The sequence below is a fragment of the Oncorhynchus masou genome, chromosome 3, assembly GCF_036934945.1.
Source record: "Oncorhynchus masou masou isolate Uvic2021 chromosome 3, UVic_Omas_1.1, whole genome shotgun sequence".
Classification (NCBI taxonomy): domain Eukaryota; kingdom Metazoa; phylum Chordata; class Actinopteri; order Salmoniformes; family Salmonidae; genus Oncorhynchus; species Oncorhynchus masou.
The window spans coordinates 6,278,204-6,303,168 of NC_088214.1; the positions used below are offsets into that span (position 1 = coordinate 6,278,204).

A 24,965-nucleotide genomic window follows, 5' to 3' on the forward strand; every position below is an offset into this window, starting at 1 on the left:
AGCAGAATAGGACAGGTAGGTGTTTGGACACAGAGCAGAATAGGACAGGTAGGTGTTTGGACACAGAGCAGAATAGGACAGGTATGTGTTTGGACACAGGGACAGAGTAGGACATGTGAATGTTTGGACACAGGGACAGAGTAGGACAGGTAGGTGTTTGGACACAGAGCAGAATAGGACAGGTAGGTGTTTGGACACAGGTACAGAGTAGGACATGTGAGTGTTTGGACACAGGGACAGAGTAGGACAGGTAAGTGTTTGGACACAGGGAAAGAGGACAGGTAGGTGTTTGGCCACAGGGACAGAGTAGGACAGGTAAGTGTTTGGAGACAGGGACAGAGTAGGACAGGTAAGTGTTTGGAGACAGGGACAGAGTAGGACAGGTAAGTGTTTGGAGACAGGGACAGAGGATCACGTTGAAATAGCCACTGTGAGTATTTTAGTGTGAATGATGCTTTATCTTCTTGGTTCAATAACTAACCATCAGACCATAACTAACCATCAGACCACAACTAACCATCAGACCATAACTAACCATCAGACCACAACTACTAACCCTCAGACCATAATTAACTATCAGTGGCAGGGTAGCCTAGTGGTTAGAGCGTTGGACTAGTAACCGGAAGGTTGAAGTTCAAACCCCTGAGCTGACAAGGTACAAATCTGTTGTTAACCCACTAGGGTTAGTAGTTATGGTCTGATGGTTAGTTATGGTCTGATAGTTAATTATGGTCTGAGGGTTAGTAGTTATGGTCTGATGGTTAATTATGGTCTGAGGGTTAGTAGTTATGGTCTGAGGGTTAATAGTTATGGTCTGAGGGTTAATAGTTATGGTCTGATGGTTAGTAGTTGTGGTCTGATGGTTAGTTATGGTCTGATGGTTAGTTATGGTCTGATGGTTAGTAGTTATGGTCTGATGGTTAGTAGTTGTGGTCTGATGGTTAGTTATGGTCTGATAGTTAATTATGGTTTGAGGGTTAGTAGTTGTGGTCTGAGGGTTAGTTATGGTCTGATGGTTAATTATGGTCTGAGGGTTAGTAGTTATGGTCTGATGGTTAGTTATGGTCTGATGGTTAGTTATTGAACCAAGAAGATAAAGCATCATTCACACTAAAATACTCACAGTGGCTATTTCAACGTGATCCTCAAAACACACTAAGATACACACCCCACAGTAAGATACACACCCCACACTAAGATACACACCCCACACTAAGATACACACCACACACTAAGATACACACCCCACACTAAGATACACACCCCACACTAAGATACACACCCCACACTAAGATACACACCCCACACTAAGATACACACCCCACACTAAGATACACACCCCACACTCCACACACTAAGATACACACCCCACACTAAGATACACTAAGATACACACCCCACACTAAGATACACACCCCACACTAAGATACACACCCCACACTAAGATACACACCCACACACTAAGATACACACCCCACACTAAGATACACACCCCACACTAAGATACACACCCCACACTAAGATACACACCCCACACTAAGATACACACACTAAGATACCACCCCGCACTAAGATACACACCCCACACTAAGATACACACCCCACCCCCCACACTAAGATACACACCCCACACTAAGATACACACCCCACACTAAGATACACACCCCACACTAAGATACACACCCCACACTAAGATACACACCCCACACTAAGATACACACCCCACACTAAGATACACACCCCACACTAAGATACACACCAGACACTAAGATACACACCACACACTAAGATACACACCACACACTAAGATACACACCACACACCACACAAAGATAAGATACACACCACACACTAAGATACACACCAGACACTAAGATACACACCCGACACTAAGATACACACCCGACACTAAGATACACACCAGACACTAAGATACACTCCCTCTCTCACCTCCCTGCTGAGTCTTGACCTGCAGTACGTCCGAGGGGGGTCCGTCCCCTACAGAGGTGAAGCCCAGCACCCTGAGGCTGTAGGTGATATCAGTGGTCAGCCCTGAGATGGTGGTGAGTCTGCTGTCGTCAGTGTTGTGTTTCTGCCAGCCACTCAGAGGGTCGTTCATGTCTGAACTGTAGTACACACGGTACCTGGCGACAATTACAAATCAATCATTACATTTGACAAACCAAAAGTGGAAAGAACCTGTACCTATTGAGATGGTTTATATATGTGACATGATAAGACAAGTTAGCACGTTATTAAATAGTGTCAGTATTTCTTAATTATTTGTATATTTGTTTGATAGTTCTTTCCTAACTGAAAAAGAAATCCAACAATCAAACCTTATACTGTATACAGGACCTTCAGAAAGGATTCACACCCTTTGACCTTTTCCACCTTTTGTTGTGTTACAGCCTTCATTTAAAATGGATTAAATGTAGATGTCGTGTCACTGGCCTACACACAATACATCACCATCATGACATCACAATACCCCATCATGACATCACAATACCCCATCATGACATCACAATACCCCATCATGACATCATGTAGATGTTGTGTCACTGGCCTACACACAATACCCCATCATGACATCACAATACCCCATCATGACATCACAATACCCCACACATACTGTAAGGTCCCTCAGTCAAGCAGTGAATTTCAAACACAGATTCAAACCACAAAGACCAGGGAGGTTTTCAATCATGTTTTTAGAAATTAATAAAAAATTAAGCTGAAATGTCTTGAGTCAAAATGTGCTTAACAAGTCACATAATAAGTTGCATGGACTCACTGTGTGAAATAATAGTGTTTAACATGATTGTTGAATGACTACCTCATCTCTGTACCCCACACATACTGTAGGGTCCCTCATCTATGTACCCCACATACTGTAAGGTCCCTCATCTATGTACCCCACACATACAATTATCTATAAGGTCCCTCATCTCTGTATCCCACACATACAATTATCTGTAAGGTCCCTCATCTCTGTACCCCACACATACTGTAAGGTCCCTCATCTCTGTACCCCACACATACAATTATCTGTAAGGTCCCTCATCTCTTTACCCCACACATACAATCCCTCATCTCTGTACCCCATCATACTGTAAGGTCCCTCATCTCTGTACCCCACACATACTGTAGGGTCCCTCATCTCTGTATCCCACACATACAATTATCTGTAAGGTCCCTCATCTCTGTACCCCACACATACTGTAAGGTCCCTCATCTCTGTACCCCACACATACTGTAAGGTCCCTCATCTCTGTACCCCACACATACTGTAAGGTCCCTCATCTCTGTATCCCACACATACTGTAAGGTCCCTCATCTCTGTATCCCACACATACAATTATCTGTAAGGTCCCTCATCTCTGTACCCCACACATACAATCCCTATCTCTGTACCCCACACATACTGTCCCTCATCTCTGTATCCCACACATACTGTAAGGTCCCTCATCTCTGTACCCCACACATACTGTAAGGTCCCTCATCTCTGTACCCCACATATACAATTATCTGTAAGGTCCCTCATCTCTGTACCCCTCATCTCTGTACCCCACACATACTGTAAGGTCCCCCATCTCTGTACCCCACACATACTGTAGGGTCCCTCATCTCTGTACCCCACACATACTGTAGGGTCCCTCATCTCTGTACCCCACACATACTGTAAGGTCCCTCATCTCTGTACCCCACACATACTGTAAGGTCCCTCAGTCGAGCAGTGAATTTCAAACACAGATTCAAACCACAAATACAAGGGAGGTTTTCCAATGTTTTGCAAATGGCACCTATTGGTAGATGGGTAAAAAAAAAAACAGACATTGAATATCCCTCTGAGCATGCTTGTTCAGAATATAAAATATTCTAAAACATACATCCTGTTTGCAACAAGGCACTAAAGTAATACTGCAAACAAATGTTGCAAAGCAATTCACTTTTTGTCCTGAATACAATGTGTTGTGTTGGATTTACCCCAAACATATTACTGAGAACCATTATTCATATTTTCAAGCATAGTGGTGGCTGCATCATGTTAAGGGTATGCTTGTCATCAGCAAGGACTAGTGAGTTTTTAAGGATAAAAAAAATGAACTGAATTGAGCTAAGCACAGGCACCTGGTTCCGTCTGCTTTCCACCGGACTTAATTCACCTTTCAGCAGGACAATAAGCTGAAACACAAGGCCACATCTCCACTGGAGTTGCTTACGAAGAAGACAGTGAATGTTACTGAGTTACAGTTCAGACTTAAATCTGATTGAAAATCTATGGCAACAACCTGAAAATGGTTGTCTAGCAATGATCAACAAACAATTTGACAAGAGCTTGAAGAATTTTGAAAAGAATAATGGGCTAATGTTGTACAATTGAGGTGTGCAAAGCTCTTAGAGAATTACCCAGAAAGACGCAGCTGTAATCACTGCCAAAGGTGACTCTAACTTCTACACTTATGGAAATTAGATTTGTATTTCATTTGCAATACATTTGCAAAACATTTCTAAAAACTTGGGTGAAAAGCAACAACATCAATTGAATCCATTAAGAATTCAGGCTGTAACACAACTCAATGTGGAATAGGACACGGGGTGTGAATGCTTTCTGAAGGCACCGTGTGAATGACATTTTGCTTATAAATGACTTGTGAAACATCTATCATTAAGCCTTCATAAGACATAGGCTGTGTCCTAAATGACACATTTGACTCAAAAAGTAGGTCACGATATAGGGCTTAGGGTGTCATTTGGGACACAGTCATATTCACATGCTATGAAGTGTCTAGGCATGCTTCATTGAGCCTACATAAGACCATATTCATGTTCATTTTACCCTCTGATCTGTCCGTTAGGCTCCTCGGGCGGTTCCCATTGGACCAGCATGGTGGAAGCAGACAGCATTCGGACCTGTACAGCCAGAGGGGGCGAAGAGGGAGCCTGCTCCCCCGTACGGGTCTCTACCGGGTCAGAGGGCGGCCCGCGCCCAATGTTGTTCACCGCCATCACACGGAACTCGTATTCCGAGTAGGGGCTGAGCCCGCCGATGCTGTAGCGGGTGGTGGCTACTCCGTCCACCTACGATATCATCATATGGTTATTTAGTAGACATTTATATCTCAGAGATACTTACAGAACAATATCGGCGGTTCTACTTTTTTTTCAACCATGTTTAGAGTTGCAAAACTCCAGTAATTGTCCCAACATTCCCATGTTTTCCAGAAATCCCGGTTTGTTAAGTTTCCCAGAATCCAGAGGGAAAAGCAGGACTTCTGGAATTCTCCAACCAAGATTTCAGAAAAAAAAAACTGGGAATTTGGGGAAAGTGACCCGGGATGTTGCAACGCTAAGCATGTTGTAACCCAGCGAGCCGTTACAACACACCTCCTGGAAGCCAGCGTCGGTGGCTTTAGCCCGGTACTGGATCATGAAGAAGGACACAGGTTCAGGGTTCCCAGAGTCCCAGATTAGGGTCACACTGGTGGCTGTGGTCTCAGTCACTATGAGAGAGGTGGGGGGCTTGGGGAGGGCTGGAGGAGGAGAGATGGAGAAACAGAGAGAGAGAGAGAGAGAGAGAGAGAGAGAGAGAGAGAGAGAGAGAGAGAGAGAGAAAGAGAGAGACAGAGAGAAAAAAAGAGAGAGAGAGAGAGAGAGAGAGACAGAGAGAGAGACAGAGAGAGAGAGAGAGAGAGAGAGACAGAGAGAAAGAGAGAGAGAGAGAGAAAAAAAAGAGAGAGAGAGAGAGAGAAAAGAGAGAGAGAAAGAGAGAGAGAAAGAGAAAGAGAGAGAGAAAGAGAGAGAGAGAGAAAGAGAGAGAGAGAGAAAAGAGAGAGAGAGAGAGAGGATGAGATGTTTGTTATATGAAATGAAATCAAGGCGATCTTTCAGTACTGGATGGATGTGTTCTCGGATGACAGATGACTGAATATGCTGACTGACCCCATAACTCGAAAAGGGAACATATATATTAAGACTGTTTCATGGACTATTAAGTAATGGGTATGCTTTATTCACCTCCAAATCTCCTCAGTCCGCCATATTAAAACTATCGCAACACAGTCAGGCATTATTGAAAATCCCAGAGGTTTACAGAACAAGTGGACAATCACATTTAAAGATGATGACAAACACCAACCAAGAAAATGAAAGAAAGAGTCAGTCTGTTGAGTCAGGAGTTCCTGACTATAAACAAGACACTGATATTCTACTTCCTGACTATAAACATGACACTGATATTCTACTTCCTGACTATATACAAGACACTGATATTCTACTTCCTGACAAGACACTGATATTCTACTTCCTGACTATATACATGACACTGATATTCTACTTCCTGACTATATACAAGACACTGATATTCTACTTCCTGACTATATACAAGACACTGATATTCTACTTCCTGACAAGACACTGATATTCTACTTCCTGACTATATACATGACACTGATATTCTACTTCCTGACTATATACAAGACACTGATATTCTACTTCCTGACTATATACAAGACACTGATATTCTACTTCCTGACAAGACACTGATATTCTACTTCCTGACTATAAACATGACACTGATATTCTACTTCCTGACTATATACATGACACTGATATTCTACTTCCTGACTATATACAAGACACTGATATTCTACTTCCTGACTATATACAAGGCACTGATATTCTACTTCCTGACAAGACACTGATATTCTACTTCCTGACTATATACAAGACACTGATATTCTACTTCCTGACTATATACAAGGCACTGATATTCTACTTCCTGACTATATACAAGACACTGATATTCTACTTCCTGACTATATACAAGGCACTGATATTCTACTTCCTGACAAGACACTGATATTCTACTTCCTGACTATATACAAGACACTGATATTCTACTTCCTGACTATATACAAGACACTGATATTCTACTTCCTGACTATATACAAGACACTGATATTCTACTTCCTGACTATATACATGACACTGATATTCTAATTCCTGACTATATACAAGGCACTGATATTCTACTTCCTGACAAGACACTGTTATTCTACTTCCTGACTATATACAAGACACTGATATTCTACTTCCTGACTATATACAAGACACTGATATTCTACTTCCTGACTATATACATGACACTGATATTCTACTTCCTGACAAGACACTGATATTCTACTTCCTGACTATATACAAGACACTGATATTCTACTTCCTGACTATATACAAGACACTGATATTCTACTTCCTGACTATATACAAGACACTGATATTCTACTTCCTGACTATATACAAGACACTGATATTCTACTTCCTGACTATATACATGACACTGATATTCTACTTCCTGACTATATACAAGGCACTGATATTCTACTTCCTGACAAGACACTGATATTCTACTTCCTGACTATAAACATGACACTGATATTCTACTTCCTGACTATATACAAGGCACTGATATTCTACTTCCTGACAAGACACTGATATTCTACTTCTTGACTATAAACATGACACTGATATTCTACTTCCTGACTATAAACATGACACTGATATTCTACTTCCTGACAAGACACTGATATTCTACTTCCTGACTATAAACATGACACTGATATTCTACTTCCTGACATGACACTGATATTCTACTTCCTGACAAGACACTGATATTCTACTTCCTGACAAGACACTGATATTCTACTTCCTGACTATATACAAGACACTGATATTCTACTTCCTGACAAGACACTGATATTCTACTTCCTGACAAGACACTGATATTCTACTTCCTGACAAGACACTGATATTCTACTTCCTGACAAGACACTGATATTCTACTTCCTGACTATATACATGACACTGATATTCTACATCCTGACTATATACATGACACTGATATTCTACTTCCTGACTATAAACATGACACTGATATTCTACTTCCTGACTATAAACATGACACTGATATTCTACTTCCTGACTATATACAAGGCACTGATATTCTACTTCCTGACAAGACACTGATATTCTACTTCCTGACTATATACATGACACTGATATTCTACTTCCTGACTATATACAAGACACTGATATTCTACTTCCTGACTATAAACATGACACTGATATTCTACTTCCTGACTATAAACATGACACTGATATTCTACTTCCTGACTATATACAAGACACTGATATTCTACTTCCTGACAAGACACTGATATTCTACTTCCTGACAAGACACTGATATTCTACTTCCTTACAAGACACTGATATTCTACTTCCTGACTATAAACATGACACTGATATTCTACTATTCATTATATAATGTCGTATGGATCCTGGCAGGGATGGTCACGTCACACATGAAGACCAAGGTTTCCATTCTGAAAATGTGTCACTGGACATTTGACCGACACCATTTTAATTGAACGGACATTTGATAAACGTACCAGACCCCGTTATACATTGGGTGCGTAACCTGATGAACTCAATCACTGTTTGCAAAAAAAACAAACAGTGATTGATGGTTCAAGGCATAGCAGAGTGCTATATCAGATACCTTTCTTCTTAATCTGTACGGGAAAAATACATTTCACGCAATTCTACAACACTTTAAACAACTGGAGACATTAGTAGAATATTTATTTATTAGGTCAAATGACAGGTTAGAATACTCTACTGATACGGACAAACAAATCAATAAAAACAACATTGTCCATAAAACAGATCTAGGAAATGGGGAGACACAAAAACAATATGACGTCCATCTAAACCGGAGGAGGAAATGATTGTCCAAAAATAAACTTTAAGTAGCGCAGCAATGAACATTCGATAAGTGTAGTCCACTTGTCATTCCAATCTCCTTTGCATTAGCGTAGCCTCTTCTGTAGCCTGTCAACTATGTGTCTATCTATCCCTGTTCTCTCCTCTCTGCACAGACCATACAAACGCTCCACACCGCGTGGCCGCGGCCACCCTAATCTGGTGGTCCCAGCGCACATGACCCACGTGGAGTTCCAGGTCTCCGGTAGCCTCTGGAACTGCCGATCTGCGGCCAACAAGGCAGAGTTCATCTCAGCTTATGCCTCCCTCCAGTCCCTCGACTTCTTGGCACTGACGGAAACATGGATCACCACAGACAACACTGCTACTCCTACTGCTCTCTCTTCGTCCGCCCACGTGTTCTCGCACACCTCGAGAGCTTCTGGTCAGCGGGGTGGTGGCACCGGGATCCTCATCTCTCCCAAGTGGTCATTCTCTCTTTCTCCCCTTACCCATCTGTCTATCGCCTCCTTTGAATTCCATGCTGTCACAGTTACCAGCCCTTTCAAGCTTAACATCCTTATCATTTATCGCCCTCCAGGTTCCCTCGGAGAGTTCATCAATGAGCTTGATGCCTTGATAAGCTCCTTTCCTGAGGACGGCTCACCTCTCACAGTCCTGGGCGACTTTAACCTCCCCACGTCTACCTTTGACTCATTCCTCTCTGCCTCCTTCTTTCCACTCCTCTCCTCTTTTGACCTCACCCTCTCACCTTCCCCCTACTCAAAAGGCAGGCAATACGCTCGACCTCATCTTTACTAGATGCTGTTCCTCCACTAACCTCATTGCAACTCCTCCAAGTCTCCGACCACTACCTTGTATCCTTTTCCCTCTCGCTCTCATCCAACACTTCCCACACTGCCCCTACTCGGATGGTATCGCGCCGTCCCAACCTTCGCTCTCTCTCCCCCGCTACTCTCTCCTCTTCCATCCTATCATCTCTTCCCTCTGCTCATACCTTCTCCAACCTATCTCCTGATTCTGCCTCCTCAACCCTCCTCTCTTCCCTTTCTGCATCCTTTGACTCTCTATGTCCCCTATCCTCCAGGCCGGCTCGGTCCTCCCCTCCCGCTCCGTGGCTCGACGACTCATTGCGAGCTCACAGAACAGTGCTCCGGGCAGCCGAGCGGAAATGGAGGAAAACTCGCCTCCCTGCGGACCTGGCATCCTTTCACTCCCTCCTCTCTACATTTTCCTCCTCTGTCTCTGCTGCTAAAGCCACTTTCTTCCACTCTAAATTCCAAGCATCTGCCTCTAACCCTAGGAAGCTCTTTGCCACCTTCTCCTCCCTCCTGAATCCTCCCCCCCTCCTCCCTCTCTGCAGATGACTTCGTCAACCATTTTGAAAAGAAGGTCGACGACATCTGATCCTCGTTTGCTAAGTCAAACGACACCGCTGGTTCTGCTCACACTGCCCTACCCTGTGCTCTGACCTCTTTCTCCCCTCTCTCTCCAGATGAAATCTCGCTTCTTGTGACGGCCGGCCGCCCAACAACCTGCCCGCTTGACCCTATCCCCTCCTCTCTTCTCCAGACCATTTCCGGAGACCTTCTCCCTTACCTCACCTCGCTCATCAACTCATCCCTGACCGCTGGCTACGTCCCTTCCGTCTTCAAGAGAGCGAGAGTTGCACCCCTTCTGAAAAAACCTACACTCGATCCCTCCGATGTCAACAACTACAGACCAGTATCCCTTCTTTCTTTTCTCTCCAAAACTCTTGAACGTGCCGTCCTTGGCCAGCTCTCCCGCTATCTCTCTCAGAATGACCTTCTTGATCCAAATCAGTCAGGTTTCAAGACTAGTCATTCAACTGAGACTGCTCTTCTCTGTATCACGGAGGCGCTCCACACTGCTAAAGCTAACTCTCTCTCCTCTGCTCTCATCCTTCTAGACCTATCGGCTGCCTTCGACACTGTGAACCATCAGATCCTCCTCTCCACCCTCTCCGAGTTGGGCATCTCCGGTGCGGCCCACGCTTGGATTGCGTCCTACCTGACAGGTCGCTCCTACCAGGTGGCGTGGCGAGAATCTGTCTCCTCGCCACGCGCTCTCACCACTGGTGTCCCCCAGGGCTCTGTTCTAGGCCCTCTCCTATTCTCGCTATACACCAAGTCACTTGGCTCTGTCATAACCTCACATGGTCTCTCCTATCATTGCTATGCAGACGACACACAATTAATCTTCTCCTTTCCCCCTTCTGATGACCAGGTGGCGAATCGCATCTCTGCATGTCTGGCAGACATATCAGTGTGGATGACGGATCACCACCTCAAGCTGAACCTCGGCAAGACGGAGCTGCTCTTCCTCCCGGGGAAGGACTGCCCGTTCCATGATCTCGCCATCACGGTTGACAACTCCATTGTGTCCTCCTCCCAGAGCGCTAAGAATCCTGGACAACACCCTGTCGTTCTCAACTAACATCATGGCGGTGGCCCGTTCCTGTAGGTTCATGCTCTACAACATCCGCAGAGTACGACCCTGCCTCACACAGGAAGCGGCGCAGGTCCTAATCCAGGCACTTGTCATCTCCCGTCTGGATTACTGCAACTCGCTGTTGGCTGGGCTCCCTGCCTGTGCCATTAAACCCCTACAACTCATCCAGAACGCCGCAGCCCGTCTGGTGTTCAACCTTCCCAAGTTCTCTCACGTCACCCCGCTCCTCCGCTCTCTCCACTGGCTTCCAGTTGAAGCTCGCATCCGCTACAAGACCATGGTGCTTGCCTACGGAGCTGTGAGGGGAACGGCACCGCAGTACCTCCAGGCTCTGATCAGGCCCTACACCCAAACAAGGGCACTGCGTTCATCCACCTCTGGCCTGCTCGCCTCCCTACCACTGAGGAAGTACAGTTCCCGCTCAGCCCAGTCAAAACTGTTCGCTGCTCTGGCCCCCCAATGGTGGAACAAACTCCCTCACGACGCCAGGACAGCGGAGTCAATCACCACCTTCCGGAGACACCTGAAACCCCACCTCTTCAAGGAATACCTAGGATAGGATAAAGTAATCCTTCTCACCCCCCTTAAATGATTTAGATGCACTATTGTAAAGTGGCTGTTCCACTGATGTCAGAAGGTGAATTCACCAATTTGTAAGTCGCTCTGGATAAGAGCGTCTGCTAAATTACTTAAATGTAATGTATATGTAATGTAATGGGGGGGGGCTGCCTTTCCTTCCAACTGTAGGGGGGCTGCCTTTCCTTCCAACTGTAGGGGGGCTGCCTTTCCTTCCAACTGTAGGGGGGCTGCCTTTCCTTCCAACTGTAGGGGGGCTTCCTTTCCTTCCAACTGTAGGGGGGCTGCCTTTCCTTCCAACTGTAGGGGGGCTGCCTTTCCTTCCAACTGTAGGGGGGCTGCCGTTCCTTCCAACTGTAGGGGGGCTGCCTTTCCTTCCAACTGTAGGGGGGCTGTCTTTCCTTCCAACTGTAGGGGGGCTGCCTTTCCTTCCAACTGTAGGGGGGCTGCCTTTCCTTCCAACTGTAGGGGGGCTGCCTTTCCTTCCAACTGTAGGGGCGGGGCTGCCGTTCCTTCCAACTGTAGGGGGGCTGCCTTTCCTTCCAACTGTAGGGGGGCTGCCTTTCCTTCCAACTGTAGGGGGGCTGCCTTTCCTTCCAACTGTAGGGGGGCTGCCTTTCCTTCCAACTGTAGGGGGGCTGCCTTTCCTTCCAACTGTAGGGGGGCTGCCTTTCCATCCAACTGTAGGGGGGCTGCCTTTCCTTCCAACTGTAGGGGGCTGCCTTTCCTTCCAACTGTAGGGGGGCTGCCTTTCCTTCCAACTGTAGGGGGGCTGCCTTTCCTTCCAACTGTAGGGGGGCTGCCTTTCCTTCCAACTGTAGGGGGGGGCTGCCTTTCCTTCCAACTGTAGGGGGGCTGCCTTTCCTTCCAACCGTAGGGTGGGGGAGGGGTTGCCTTCCCTTCCAACTGTAGGGGGGCTGCCTTTCCTTCCAACTGTAGGGGGGCTGCCTTTCCTTCCAACTGTAGGGGGGCTGCCTTCCCTTCCAACTGTAGGGGGGCTGCCTTTCCTTCCAACTGTAGGGGGGCTGCCTTTCCTTCCAACTGTAGGGGGGCTGCCTTTCCTTCCAACTGTAGGGGGGCTGCCTTTCCTTCCAACTGTAGGGGGGCTGCCTTTCCTTCCAACTGTAGGGGGGCTGCCTTTCCTTCCAACTGTAGGGGGGCTGCCTTTCCTTCCAACTGTAGGGGGGCTGCCTTTCCTTCCAACTGTAGGGGGGCTGCCTTTCCATCCAACTGTGGGGGGGGGGCTGCCTTTCCTTCCAACTGTGGGGGGGCTGCCTTTCCATCCAACTGTGGGGGGGGGGGCTGCCTTTCCATCCAACTGTGGGGGGGGGCTGCCTTTCCATCCAACCGTGGGGGGGCTGCCTGTCCATCCAACTGTGGGGGGGGGGGGTGCCTTTCCTTCCAACTGTGGGGGGGGCTGCCTTTCCATCCAACTGTGGGGGGGGCTGCCTTTCCTTCCAACTGTGGGGGGGGGCTGCCTTTCCTTCCAACTGTAGGGGGGCTGCCTTTCCTTCCAACTGTAGGGGGGCTGCCTTTCCTTCCAACTGTAGGGGGGCTGCCTTTCCTTCCAACTGTAGGGGGGCTGCCTTTCCTTCCAACTGTAGGGGGGGGCTGCCTTTCCATCCAACTGTAGGGGGGCTGCCTTTCCTTCCAACTGTAGGGGGGCTGCCTTTCCTTCCAACTGTAGGGGGGCTGCCTTTCCATCCAACTGTGGGGGGGGGGCTGCCTTTCCTTCCAACTGTGGGGGGGGGCTGCCTTTCCATCCAACTGTGGGGGGCTGCCTTTCCATCCAACTGTGGGGGGGCTGCCTTTCCTTCCAACTGTGGGGGGGGGGCTGCCTTTCCATCCAACTGTGGGGGGCTGCCTTTCCATCCAACTGTGGGGGGGGCTGCCTGTCCTTCCAACTGTAGGGGGGCTGCCTTTCCATCCAACTGTGGGGGGGGGGGGCTGCCTTTCCTTCCAACTGTGGGGGGGGGCTGCCTTTCCATCCAACTGTGGGGGGGGCTGCCTTTCCTTCCAACTGTGGGGGGGGCTGCCTTTCCATCCAACTGTGGGGGGGGCTGCCTTTCCTTCCAACTGTGGGGGGGGGGCTGCCTTTCCATCCAACTGTGGGGGGGGCTGCCTTTCCATCCAACTGTAGGGGGGGGCTGCCTTTCCTTCCAACTGTGGGGGGCTGCCTTTCCATCCAACTGTGGGGGGGCTGCCTTTCCTTCCAACTGTGGGGGGGGGGCTGCCTTTCCATCCAACTGTGGGGGGGGGCTGCCTTTCCATCCAACTGTGGGGGGGGCTGCCTGTCCTTCCAACTGTAGGGGGGCTGCCTTTCCATCCAACTGTGGGGGGGGCTGCCTTTCCTTCCAACTGTGGGGGGGCTGCCTTTCCATCCAACTGTGGGGGGGCTGCCTTTCCATCCAACTGTGGGGGGGCTGCCTTTCCTTCCAACTGTGGGGGGGGGGCTGCCTTTCCATCCAACTGTGGGGGGGGGGGCTGCCTTTCCATCCAACTGTAGGGGGGGGCTGCCTTTCCTTCCAACTGTAGGGGGGCTGCCTTTCCTTCCAACTGTAGGGGGGCTGCCTCTCCTTCCAACTGTAGGGGGGCTGCCTTTCCTTCCAACTGTGGGGGCTGCCTTTCCTTCCAACTGTAGGGGGGCTGCCTTTCCTTCCAACTGTAGGGGGGCTGCCTTTCCTTCCAACTGTAGGGGGGCTGCCTTTCCTTCCAACTGTAGGGGGGGCTGCCTTTCCTTCCAACTGTAGGGGGGCTGCCTTTCCTTCCAACTGTAGGGGGGCTGCCTTTCCTTCCAACTGTAGGGGGGCTGCCTTTCCTTCCAACTGTAGGGGGGCTGCCTTTCCTTCCAACTGTGGGGGGGGGGGGCTGCCTTTCCTTCCAACTGTAGGCATCGTGATTTAAACGACTCTCTGTGGCACAAATGATGCTATAGTAGCCTATGTTGAATGATTTGAGTTATTTCTGTATAGACAGGAGTAGGCTAATTAGGCTACATCATTTGGGCAATTGAATTACATTTCCTTAGAGAAAGCTTAGATTCCCCTATAGTCTTATGAAGCCTCTGCCTATGAGCCTGTGTCAATTTACTATCCCCAATAGTAGGAAAAGGTTATCTATTCTATTGGTCAGTTTGTCCAGATAGAAATAGCCCAAATAGATTCTAGGATAGCTGTGGGTTGATAGATCCCACATTCCTCCAACCAGTAGAACAGGGCTACATACAAATAAAAAAAGTATATATTTAAAAAAAACAATCCATCCGTCAATTTTATTTAGCGCCCTGACACACACCCACGGCCCAGTCCAGACATATGTTCCCGAGCGGACACACAGACGCGTGTGTGTGTGTGTGTGTGTGCGCACGTTTGTGCGTGCGTGTGTGTGCGTGTGTGTGTGCGTGTGCTGTGTGTATGCGTGTGTATGCGTGTGTGCGTGCGTGTGTGCGTGTGTGTGTGTGCTGTGTGTGCATGCGTGTATGCGTGCGTGCGTGCGTGTATGCGTTTGTGCGTGTGTGTGTGTGTGCGTGTGCATGCGTGTGTGTGTGTGTGCGTGTGCATGCGTGTGTGTATGTGTGTGTGTGTGTGCGTGTGTGTGTACTGTGAACCCAGATAGCCCTGATAGCCAGTTGACGGCGTGTGCGTTGATGAGTGTGTGTGAGTGTGTGTGAACCCAGATAGCCCTGATAGCCAGTTGACTAACTGAAATACTGAAATACTGCCTGACTAACTGAAATATGTCTTTTAAGCCAAAAGAGAGTGAAAGACACACACACACAAACAAACCGCATGACCTTTGACCCCTCACCTTTGACGGAGACCTGAGCGGTAGCCTCGATCTGGCCCAGTGATGATATGGCCACGCAGCTGTAGTTGGCGGACTCCTTGATGTTGGTCACCTCCAGAACATTCCGACCGATGGGCATCTCGTCCTCCTAAATAAGAAGAATCATTAAAGGTCCATTATCTAGCTTTTGTGTATGATCTGACATATATTTGAGATAGAAATGCGAGTAATAGATATTTAGCATTGAAAGCAAGTCTCAAAAAGCGGTAAATATGTTCTATGTGCTATATTTCTACGCTTTCCCTCCTTTAAACTTAATTCAACACAATTCATACATACGCTCAAGGTGCTGTAGTAATAAAGATTGAATAAAACAGATAAAAAAAAAAAAAAAAGCTAAACGGTAAGTAACAGTGAAAGTAGAGACCTTGGTGAGTTCGATTTCTCCCATGATCCACTTGACATAGGGCATGGGAGATCCCACAGCAACACACGTCAGGTTCACACTGCCCCCAGGCATCACCTCATGGTTGGTGGGTGGGATGGAGAACCGCGGAGGGACACGACGTACTGAGGAGAGAGGAGAACGTTAAGAGGGGATCATAAGAGGTGGATGTGATACAAGTGTCCAGAGGAGACGAGAGGAGGAGGAGAGGTGAGTGGGGTGTCAGGGAGAGTTCTGTGTTGAGAGGAGAGGAGGAGGAGGAGGGGTGTCAGGGAGAGTTCTGTGTTGAGAGGAGAGGAGAGGAACAGAGAAGAGAAGAGAAGAGAGGAGAGGAGGAGGGGTGTCAGGGAGAGTTCTGTGTTGAGAGGAGAGGAGAGGAACAGAGAAGAGAAGAGAAGAGAGGAGAGGAGGAGGGGTGTCAGGGAGAGTTCTGTGTTGAGAGGAGAGGAGGGGAACAGAGAAGAGAAGAGAAGAGAGGAGAGGAGAGGAGGAGGGGTGTCAGGGAGAGTTCTGTGTTGAGAGGAGAGGAGGGGAACAGAGAAGAGAAGAGAAGAGAGGAGAGGAGAGGAGGAGGGGTGTCAGGGAGAGTTCTGTGTTGAGAGGAGAGGAGAGGAACAGAGAAGAGAAGAGAAGAGAGGAGAGGAGGGGGGTGTCAGGGAGAGTTCTGTGTTGAGAGGAGAGGAGAGGAACAGAGAAGAGAAGAGAAGAGAGGAGAGGAGGAGGGGTGTCAGGGAGAGTTCTGTGTTGAGAGGAGAGGAGAGGAACAGAGAAGAGAAGAGAAGAGAGGAGAGGAGGAGGGGTGTCAGGGAGAGTTCTGTGTTGAGAGGAGAGGAGGGGAACAGAGAAGAGAAGAGAAGAGAGGAGAGGAGAGGAGGAGGGATGTCAGGGAGAGTTCTGTGTTGAGAGGAGGAGGAGAGGTGAGTGGGGTGTCAGGGAGAGTTCTGTGTTGAGAGGAGAGGAACAGAGAAGAGAGGAGAGGAGAGGAGGAGGGGTGTCAGGGAGAGTTCTGTGTTGAGAGGAGAGGAACAGAGAAGAGAAGAGGAGAGGATAGGAGGAGGGGTGTCAGGGAGAGTTCTGTGTTGAGAGGAGAGGAGAGGAAAAGAGAAGAGAAGAGAGGAGAGGAGGAGGGGTGTCAGGGAGAGTTCTGTGTTGAGAGGAGAGGAACAGAGAAGAGAAGAGAGGAGAGGAGAGGAGGAGGGGTGTCAGGGAGAGTTCTGTGTTGAGAGGAGAGGAGAGGAACAGAGAAGAGAAGAGAGGAGAGGAGAGGAGAGGAGAGGAGAGGAGAGGAGAGGAGGAGGGGTGAGTGGGGTGTCAGGGAGAGTTCTGTGTTGAGAGGAGAGGAGAGGAGGAGGAGAGGAGGAGGGGTGAGTGGGGCGTCAGGGAGAGTTCTGTGTGGAATAAACTGTGACATCACCACGCTTGAAAAGAGGAGCAGGAATTGCAGTTAAGAGATGAGAGTATTTTCATAAAGATAATCTGAAATAAGATATCTCAGTCTCACCCCCCCCTTCCCCCAGTAATAAAACACTGAACATATCAATTCAAATAAACCTTGCACTTTTCTTTCGAGCACAGTCTTTTCCTTCTGACTTCTTTAGAGAGGAAACGTACTTACTGTGACATGTGGTTGTCTCACCTGAATGCACTAACTGTCTCTAAGAGCGTCTGCTAACTGACTCAAATGTAAAATGTCAGTGTGATGAATCTAACGTGTGAGGCTGATCGCTGAACCAATCACCATCCAACAGGTGAGCAGCTGAACCAATCACCATCCAACAGGTGAGCAGCTGAACCAATCACCATCCAACAGGTGAGCAGCTGAACCAATCACCATCCAACAGGTGAGCAGCTGAACCAATCACCATCCAACAGGTGAGCAGCTGAACCAATCACCATCCAACAGGTGAGCAGCTAAACCAATCACCATCCAACAGGTGAGCAGCTGAACCAATCACCATCCAACAGGTGAGCAGCTGAACCAATAAAGAAACAGCAGCATCTTCTGTTGAAGAGACTTGGAGCTGTTCCCAGTTAGGCAGCACTCAGACAACATCTGTTAGTGAACTTTTGTTTTGTTCCTTATAAAAAAAAAATGGGGAATGTATTTAAATAGGCCACTTTGATTTGAATAACACTCTACTAGACCTAAATCTGTTCCCCTTTGACAGTGTGTCAGACGGTGCTAAGGGCTGAGACAGAGTTGCGTCATTCTGAGACTATGTGATACTCTGTGTAGATGCATTGTTTGACTCTCTCGCTCTCCCCCTTTCTCTCTCTCTCTCTCTCTCTCTCTCCCTCTTTCTCTCCCGCTCTCTCTTTGTGAGGCTCTGATGTGCAGATAAGCTGACATTAAAAAGATGTTCCCATGGAGACAGAGAGCGCCGTTTGACGTGGTCGCTAGGGAATAGAAGCTACTATCCACACACACACACACACACACACACACACACACACACACACACACACACACACACACACACACACACACACACACACACACACACACACACACACACACACACAGAGCTTGAATACTGCAGTAGTGAATAGCTAACTGCCAGAAAATAAACAGAACAGAACCATTTACATATGAACTGTTGTTTTATGTATAGATAGAGCGTTTATCCAAGTCAACGTTTCAATCTAAGAGAAATAGCGGCGTTATTCATCATCTGTCACATATTATGAACAATAAACGATCAACACTATATACTGTACTTTCCTATTATCCAAAAAGTATCATTAATGACTATCCTGACTACGAGACTATACCAGTTATAATGTATAACTAACTATAACTAACTATACCAGTTATAATGTATAACTAACTATAACTAACTATACCAGTTATAATGTATAACTAACTATACCAGTTATAATGTATAACTAACTATAACTAACTATACCAGTTATAATGTATAACTAACTATACCAGTTATAATGTATAACTAACTATACCAGTTATAATGTATAACTAACTATAACTAACTATACCAGTTATAATGTATAACTAACTATACCAGTTATAATGTATAACTAACTATACCAGTTATAATGTATAACTAACTATAACTAACTATACCAGTTATAATGTATAACTAACTATACCAGTTATAATGTATAACTAACTATAACTAACTATACCAGTTATAATGTATAACTAACTATAACTAACTATACCAGTTATAATGTATAACTAACTATAACTAACTATACCAGTTATAATGTATAACTAACTATAACAGTTATAATGTATAACTAACTATAACTAACTATACCAGTTATAATGTATAACTAACTATAACAGTTATAATGTATAACTAACTATAACTAACTATACCAGTTATAATGTATAACTAACTATACCAGTTATAATGTATAACTAACTATAACAGTTATAATGTATAACTAACTATACCAGTTATAATGTATAACTAACTATACCAGTTATAATGTATAACTAACTATACCAGTTATAATGTATAACTAACTATAACTAACTATACCAGTTATAATGTATAACTAACTATAACAGTTATAATGTATAACTAACTATAACTAACTATACCAGTTATAATGTATAACTAAATATAACTAACTATACCAGTTATAATGTATAACTAACTATACCAGTTATAATGTATAACTAACTATACCAGTTATAATGTATAACTAACTATACCAGTTATAATGTATAACTAACTATAACTAACTATACCAGTTATAATGTATAACTAACTATAACAGTTATAATGTATAACTAACTATAACTAACTATACCAGTTATAATGTATAACTAACTATACCAGTTATAATGTATAACTAACTATAACAGTTATAATGTATAACTAACTATAACAGTTATAATGTATAACTAACTATAACAGTTATAATGTATAACTAAATATAACTAACTAGACTATACCAGTTATAATGTATAACTAACTATAACTAACTATACCAGTTATAATGTATAACTAACTATAACTAACTATACCAGTTATAATGTATAACTAACTATAACAGTTATAATGTATAACTAACTATAACTAACTATAACAGTTATAATGTATAACTAACTATAACTAACTATACCAGTTATAATGTATAACTAACTATAACAGTTATAATGTATAACTAACTATAACAGTTATAATGTATAACTAACTATAACTAACTATACCAGTTATAATGTATAACTAACTATAACAGTTATAATGTATAACTAACTATAACAGTTATAATGTATAACTAACTATAACTAACTATAACAGTTATAATGTATAACTAACTATACCAGTTATAATGTATAACTAACTATAACAGTTATAATGTATAACTAACTATACCAGTTATAATGTATAACTAACTATAACAGTTATAATGTATAACTAACTATAACAGTTATAATGTATAACTAACTATAACTAACTATACCAGTTATAATGTATAACTAACTATACCAGTTATAATGTATAACTAACTATACCAGTTATAATGTATAACTAACTATACCAGTTATAATGTATAACTAACTATAACTACCTATACCAGTTATAATGTATAACTAACTATAACTAACTATACCAGTTATAATGTATAACTAACTATAACTAACTATACCAGTTATAATGTATAACTAATGACCACTAGACTATACCAGTAGTTATAATGTATAACTAATGACTACTAGACTATACCAGTTATAATGTATAACTAACTATAATTAACTATACCAGTTATAATGTATAACTAATGACTACTAGACTATACCAGTTATAATGTATAACTAACTTTAACTAACTAGACTATACCAGTTATAATGTATAACTAATGACTACTAGACTATACCAGTAGTTATAATGTATAACTAATGACAACTAGACTATACCAGTTATAATGTATAACTAACTATAACTAACTATACCAGTTATAATGTATAACTAACTATACCAGTTATAATGTATAACTAATGACTACTAGACTATGCCAGTAGTTATAATGTATAACTAATGAGTACTAGACTATACCAGTAGTTATAATGTATAACTAATGACCACTAGACTATACCAGTAGTTATAATGTATAACTAATGAGTACTAGACTATACCAGTTATAATGTATAACTAACTATAACTAACTATACCAGTTATAATGTATAACTAACTATACCAGTTATAATGTATAACTAACAATACCAGTTATAATGTATAACTAATGACCACTAGACTATACCAGTAGTTATAATGTATAACTAACTATACCAGATATAATGTATAACTAACTATAACTAACTATACCAGTTATAATGTATAACTAATGACTACTAGACTATACCAGGTATAATGTATAACTACTGACTACTAGACTATACCAGTAGTTATAATGTATAACTAACTATAACTAACTATACCAGTTATAATGTATAGCTAACTATAACTAACTATACCAGTTATAAAGTATAACTAACTATAACTAACTATACCAGTTATAATGTATAACTAATGACCACTAGAATATACCAGTAGTTATAATGTATAACTAATGAGTACTAGACTATACCAGTAGTTATAATGTAAAACTAACTATAACTAACTATACCAGTAGTTATAATGTATAACTAACTATAACTAACTATACCAGTTATAATGTATAACTAATGACCACTAGACTATACCAGTAGTTATAATGTATAACTAATGACCACTAGACTATACCAGTAGTTATAATGTATAACTAATGAGTACTAGACTATACCAGTAGTTATAATGTAAAACTAACTATAACTAACTATACCAGTAGTTATAATGTAAAACTAACTATAACTAACTATACCAGTAGTTATAATGTAAAACTAACTATAACTAACTATACCAGTAGTTATAATGTAAAACTAACTATAACTAACTATACCAGTAGTTATAATGTAAAACTAACTATAACTAACTATACCAGTTATAATGTATAACTAATGACTACTAGACTATGTCAGTGAGGGCTGAAATTAAACTGCTTGTTTCCCCTAATGTGCTTTCCTGTCTCCACACAGCCACACACACCGTGTCTCCGTGTCTCCCAGGAGAATCCGACCCTGCTCGGTAATTGCTTTTCTTGCACCAAAATGGATTTTCAAATGTGACATTTATTTTTTTCTCTTCTTCTCCTCCTTTTTCTAACTCGGCTGTATATTAATACTAACTGGTCTGTATATTAATACTAACTGGTCTGTATATTAATACTAACTGGTCTGTATATTAATACTAACTGGTCTGTATATTAATACTAACTGGTCTGTATATTAATACTAACTGGTCTGTATATTAATACTAACTGGTCTGTATATTAATACTAACTGGTCTGTATATTAATACTAACTGGTCTGTATATTAACACTAACTGGTCTGTATATTAATACTAACTGGTCTGTATATTAATACTAACTGGTCTGTATATTAACACTAACTGGTCTGTATATTAATACTAACTGGTCTGTATATTAACACTAACTGGTCTGTATATTAACACTAACTGGTCTGTATATTAACACTAACTGGTCTGTATATTAACACTAACTGGTCTGTATATTAATACTAACTGGTCTGTATATTAATACTAATTGGTCTGTATATTAACACTAACTGGTCTATATATTAATACTAACTGGTCTGTATATTAATACTAACTGGTCTGTATATATATTAATACTAACTGGTCTAACTGGTCTGTATATTAATACTAACTGGTCTGTATATTAATACTAACTGGTCTAACTGGTCTGTATATTAATACTAACTGGTCTGTATATTAATACTAACTGGTCTGTATATATATTAATACTAACTGGTCTAACTGGTCTGTATATTAATACTAACTGGTCTGTATATTAATACTAACTGGTCTATATATTAATACTAACTGGTCTGTATATTAACACTAACTGGTCTGTATATTAATACTAACTGGTCTGTATATTAACACTAACTGGTCTGTATATTAATACTAACTGGTCTGTATATTAATACTAACTGGTCTGTATATTAACACTAACTGGTCTGTATATTAATACTAACTGGTCTGTATATTAATACTAACTGGTCTGTATATTAACACTAACTGGTCTGTATATTAATACTAACTGGTCTGTCTGTATATTAATACTAACTGGTCTGTATATTAACACTAACTGGTCTGTATATTAATACTAACTGGTCTGTATATTAATACTAACTGGTCTGTATATTAACACTAACTGGTCTGTATATTAATACTAACTGGTCTGTATATTAATACTAACTGGTCTGTATATTAATACTAACTGGTCTGTATATTAACACTAACTGGTCTGTATATTAACACTAACTGGTCTGTATATATATTAACACTAACTGGTCTGTATATTAACACTAACTGGTCTGTATATATATTAATACTAACTGGTCTGTATATATATTAATACTAACTGGTCTGTATATTAATACTAACTGGTCTGTATATTAATACTAACTGGTCTGTATATTAACACTAACTGGTCTGTATATTAATACTAACTGGTCTGTATATTAATACTAACTGGTCTGTATATTAACACTAACTGGTCTGTATATTAATACTAACTGGTCTGTCTGTATATTAATACTAACTGGTCTGTATATTAACACTAACTGGTCTGTATATTAATACTAACTGGTCTGTATATTAATACTAACTGGTCTGTATATATATTAATACTAACTGGTCTGTATATTAATACTAACTGGTCTGTATATTAATACTAACTGGTCTGTATATATATTAATACTAACTGGTCTGTATATTAACACTAACTGGTCTGTATATTAATACTAACTGGTCTGTATATTAACACTAACTGGTCTGTATATTAATACTAACTGGTCTGTATATTAATACTAACTGGTCTGTATATTAACACTAACTGGTCTGTATATTAATACTAACTGGTCTGTATATTAATACTAACTGGTCTGTATATTAATACTAACTGGTCTGTATATTAATACTAACTGGTCTGTATATTAATACTAACTGGTCTGTATATTAATACTAACTGGTCTGTCTGTATATTAATACTAACTGGTCTGTCTGTATATTAATACTAACTGGTCTGTATATTAATACTAACTGGTCTGTCTGTATATTAATACTAACTGGTCTGTCTGTATATTAATACTAACTGGTCTGTATATTAATACTAACTGGTCTGTCTGTAAGTCTGGATACAACCAATGCCATGTCTCCTCATCTTCCTCCATCCCCGTCTCCCTACTTACTCTCGAGCTGTAAGAGAGCTATAAACTCACCAGTCGTGACAATGTGTGTGAGGAAACTCAGCAGAAACCTGCTTCTTCAATCAATATAAGAACAAGCTGGCTGACAGCTGTAAAGTCTATCTGCAGGGTAACATGGGGATTCTGTCAGACAGACAATAACTGTGGGCTAGTGTACCATGCCGAGGGCTGATCATAGATACCTCCCAAATGGCACCCTGTTCCCTATGCAGTGCAATAGGAAAGTATTCAGACCCCTTCATTTCCCCCACATTTTGTTACGTTACAGCATTATTCTAAACTTGATTAAATTAACTTTTGTCCTCATCAATCTACACCCAATATCCCATTATGACAAACGCAAAAACAGGTTTTAATACATTTTTGCAAATGTATTAAAAATAACAACTTAAATACCTTATTTACATAAGTGATCAGACCCTTTGCTATGAGACTCGAAATTGAGCTCAAGTGCATCCCGTTTCCATTGATCATCCTGGAGACAGGATTTGAGTGCCCGTGTGGAACATTCAATTGACTGGACATGATTTGGAAAGGCACACACCTGTCTATATAAGGTCCCACAGTTGACAGTGCATGTCAGAGCAAAAAGCAAG

General features: G+C 42.8%; 1 protein-coding gene across 1 annotated transcript in view; it reads right to left on the bottom strand.

The window, feature by feature from the left end:
* Window positions 1-24,965, bottom strand: part of LOC135509245 (receptor-type tyrosine-protein phosphatase F-like) — a 626,176-nt gene that overhangs the window by 139,897 nt on the left and 461,314 nt on the right. The window contains 5 exon segments of the mRNA XM_064929741.1: window positions 1,951-2,144; window positions 4,844-5,085; window positions 5,392-5,537; window positions 15,640-15,766; window positions 16,046-16,188. Of these exon segments, the coding sequence (XP_064785813.1) occupies window positions 1,951-2,144; window positions 4,844-5,085; window positions 5,392-5,537; window positions 15,640-15,766; window positions 16,046-16,188 (852 nt within the window).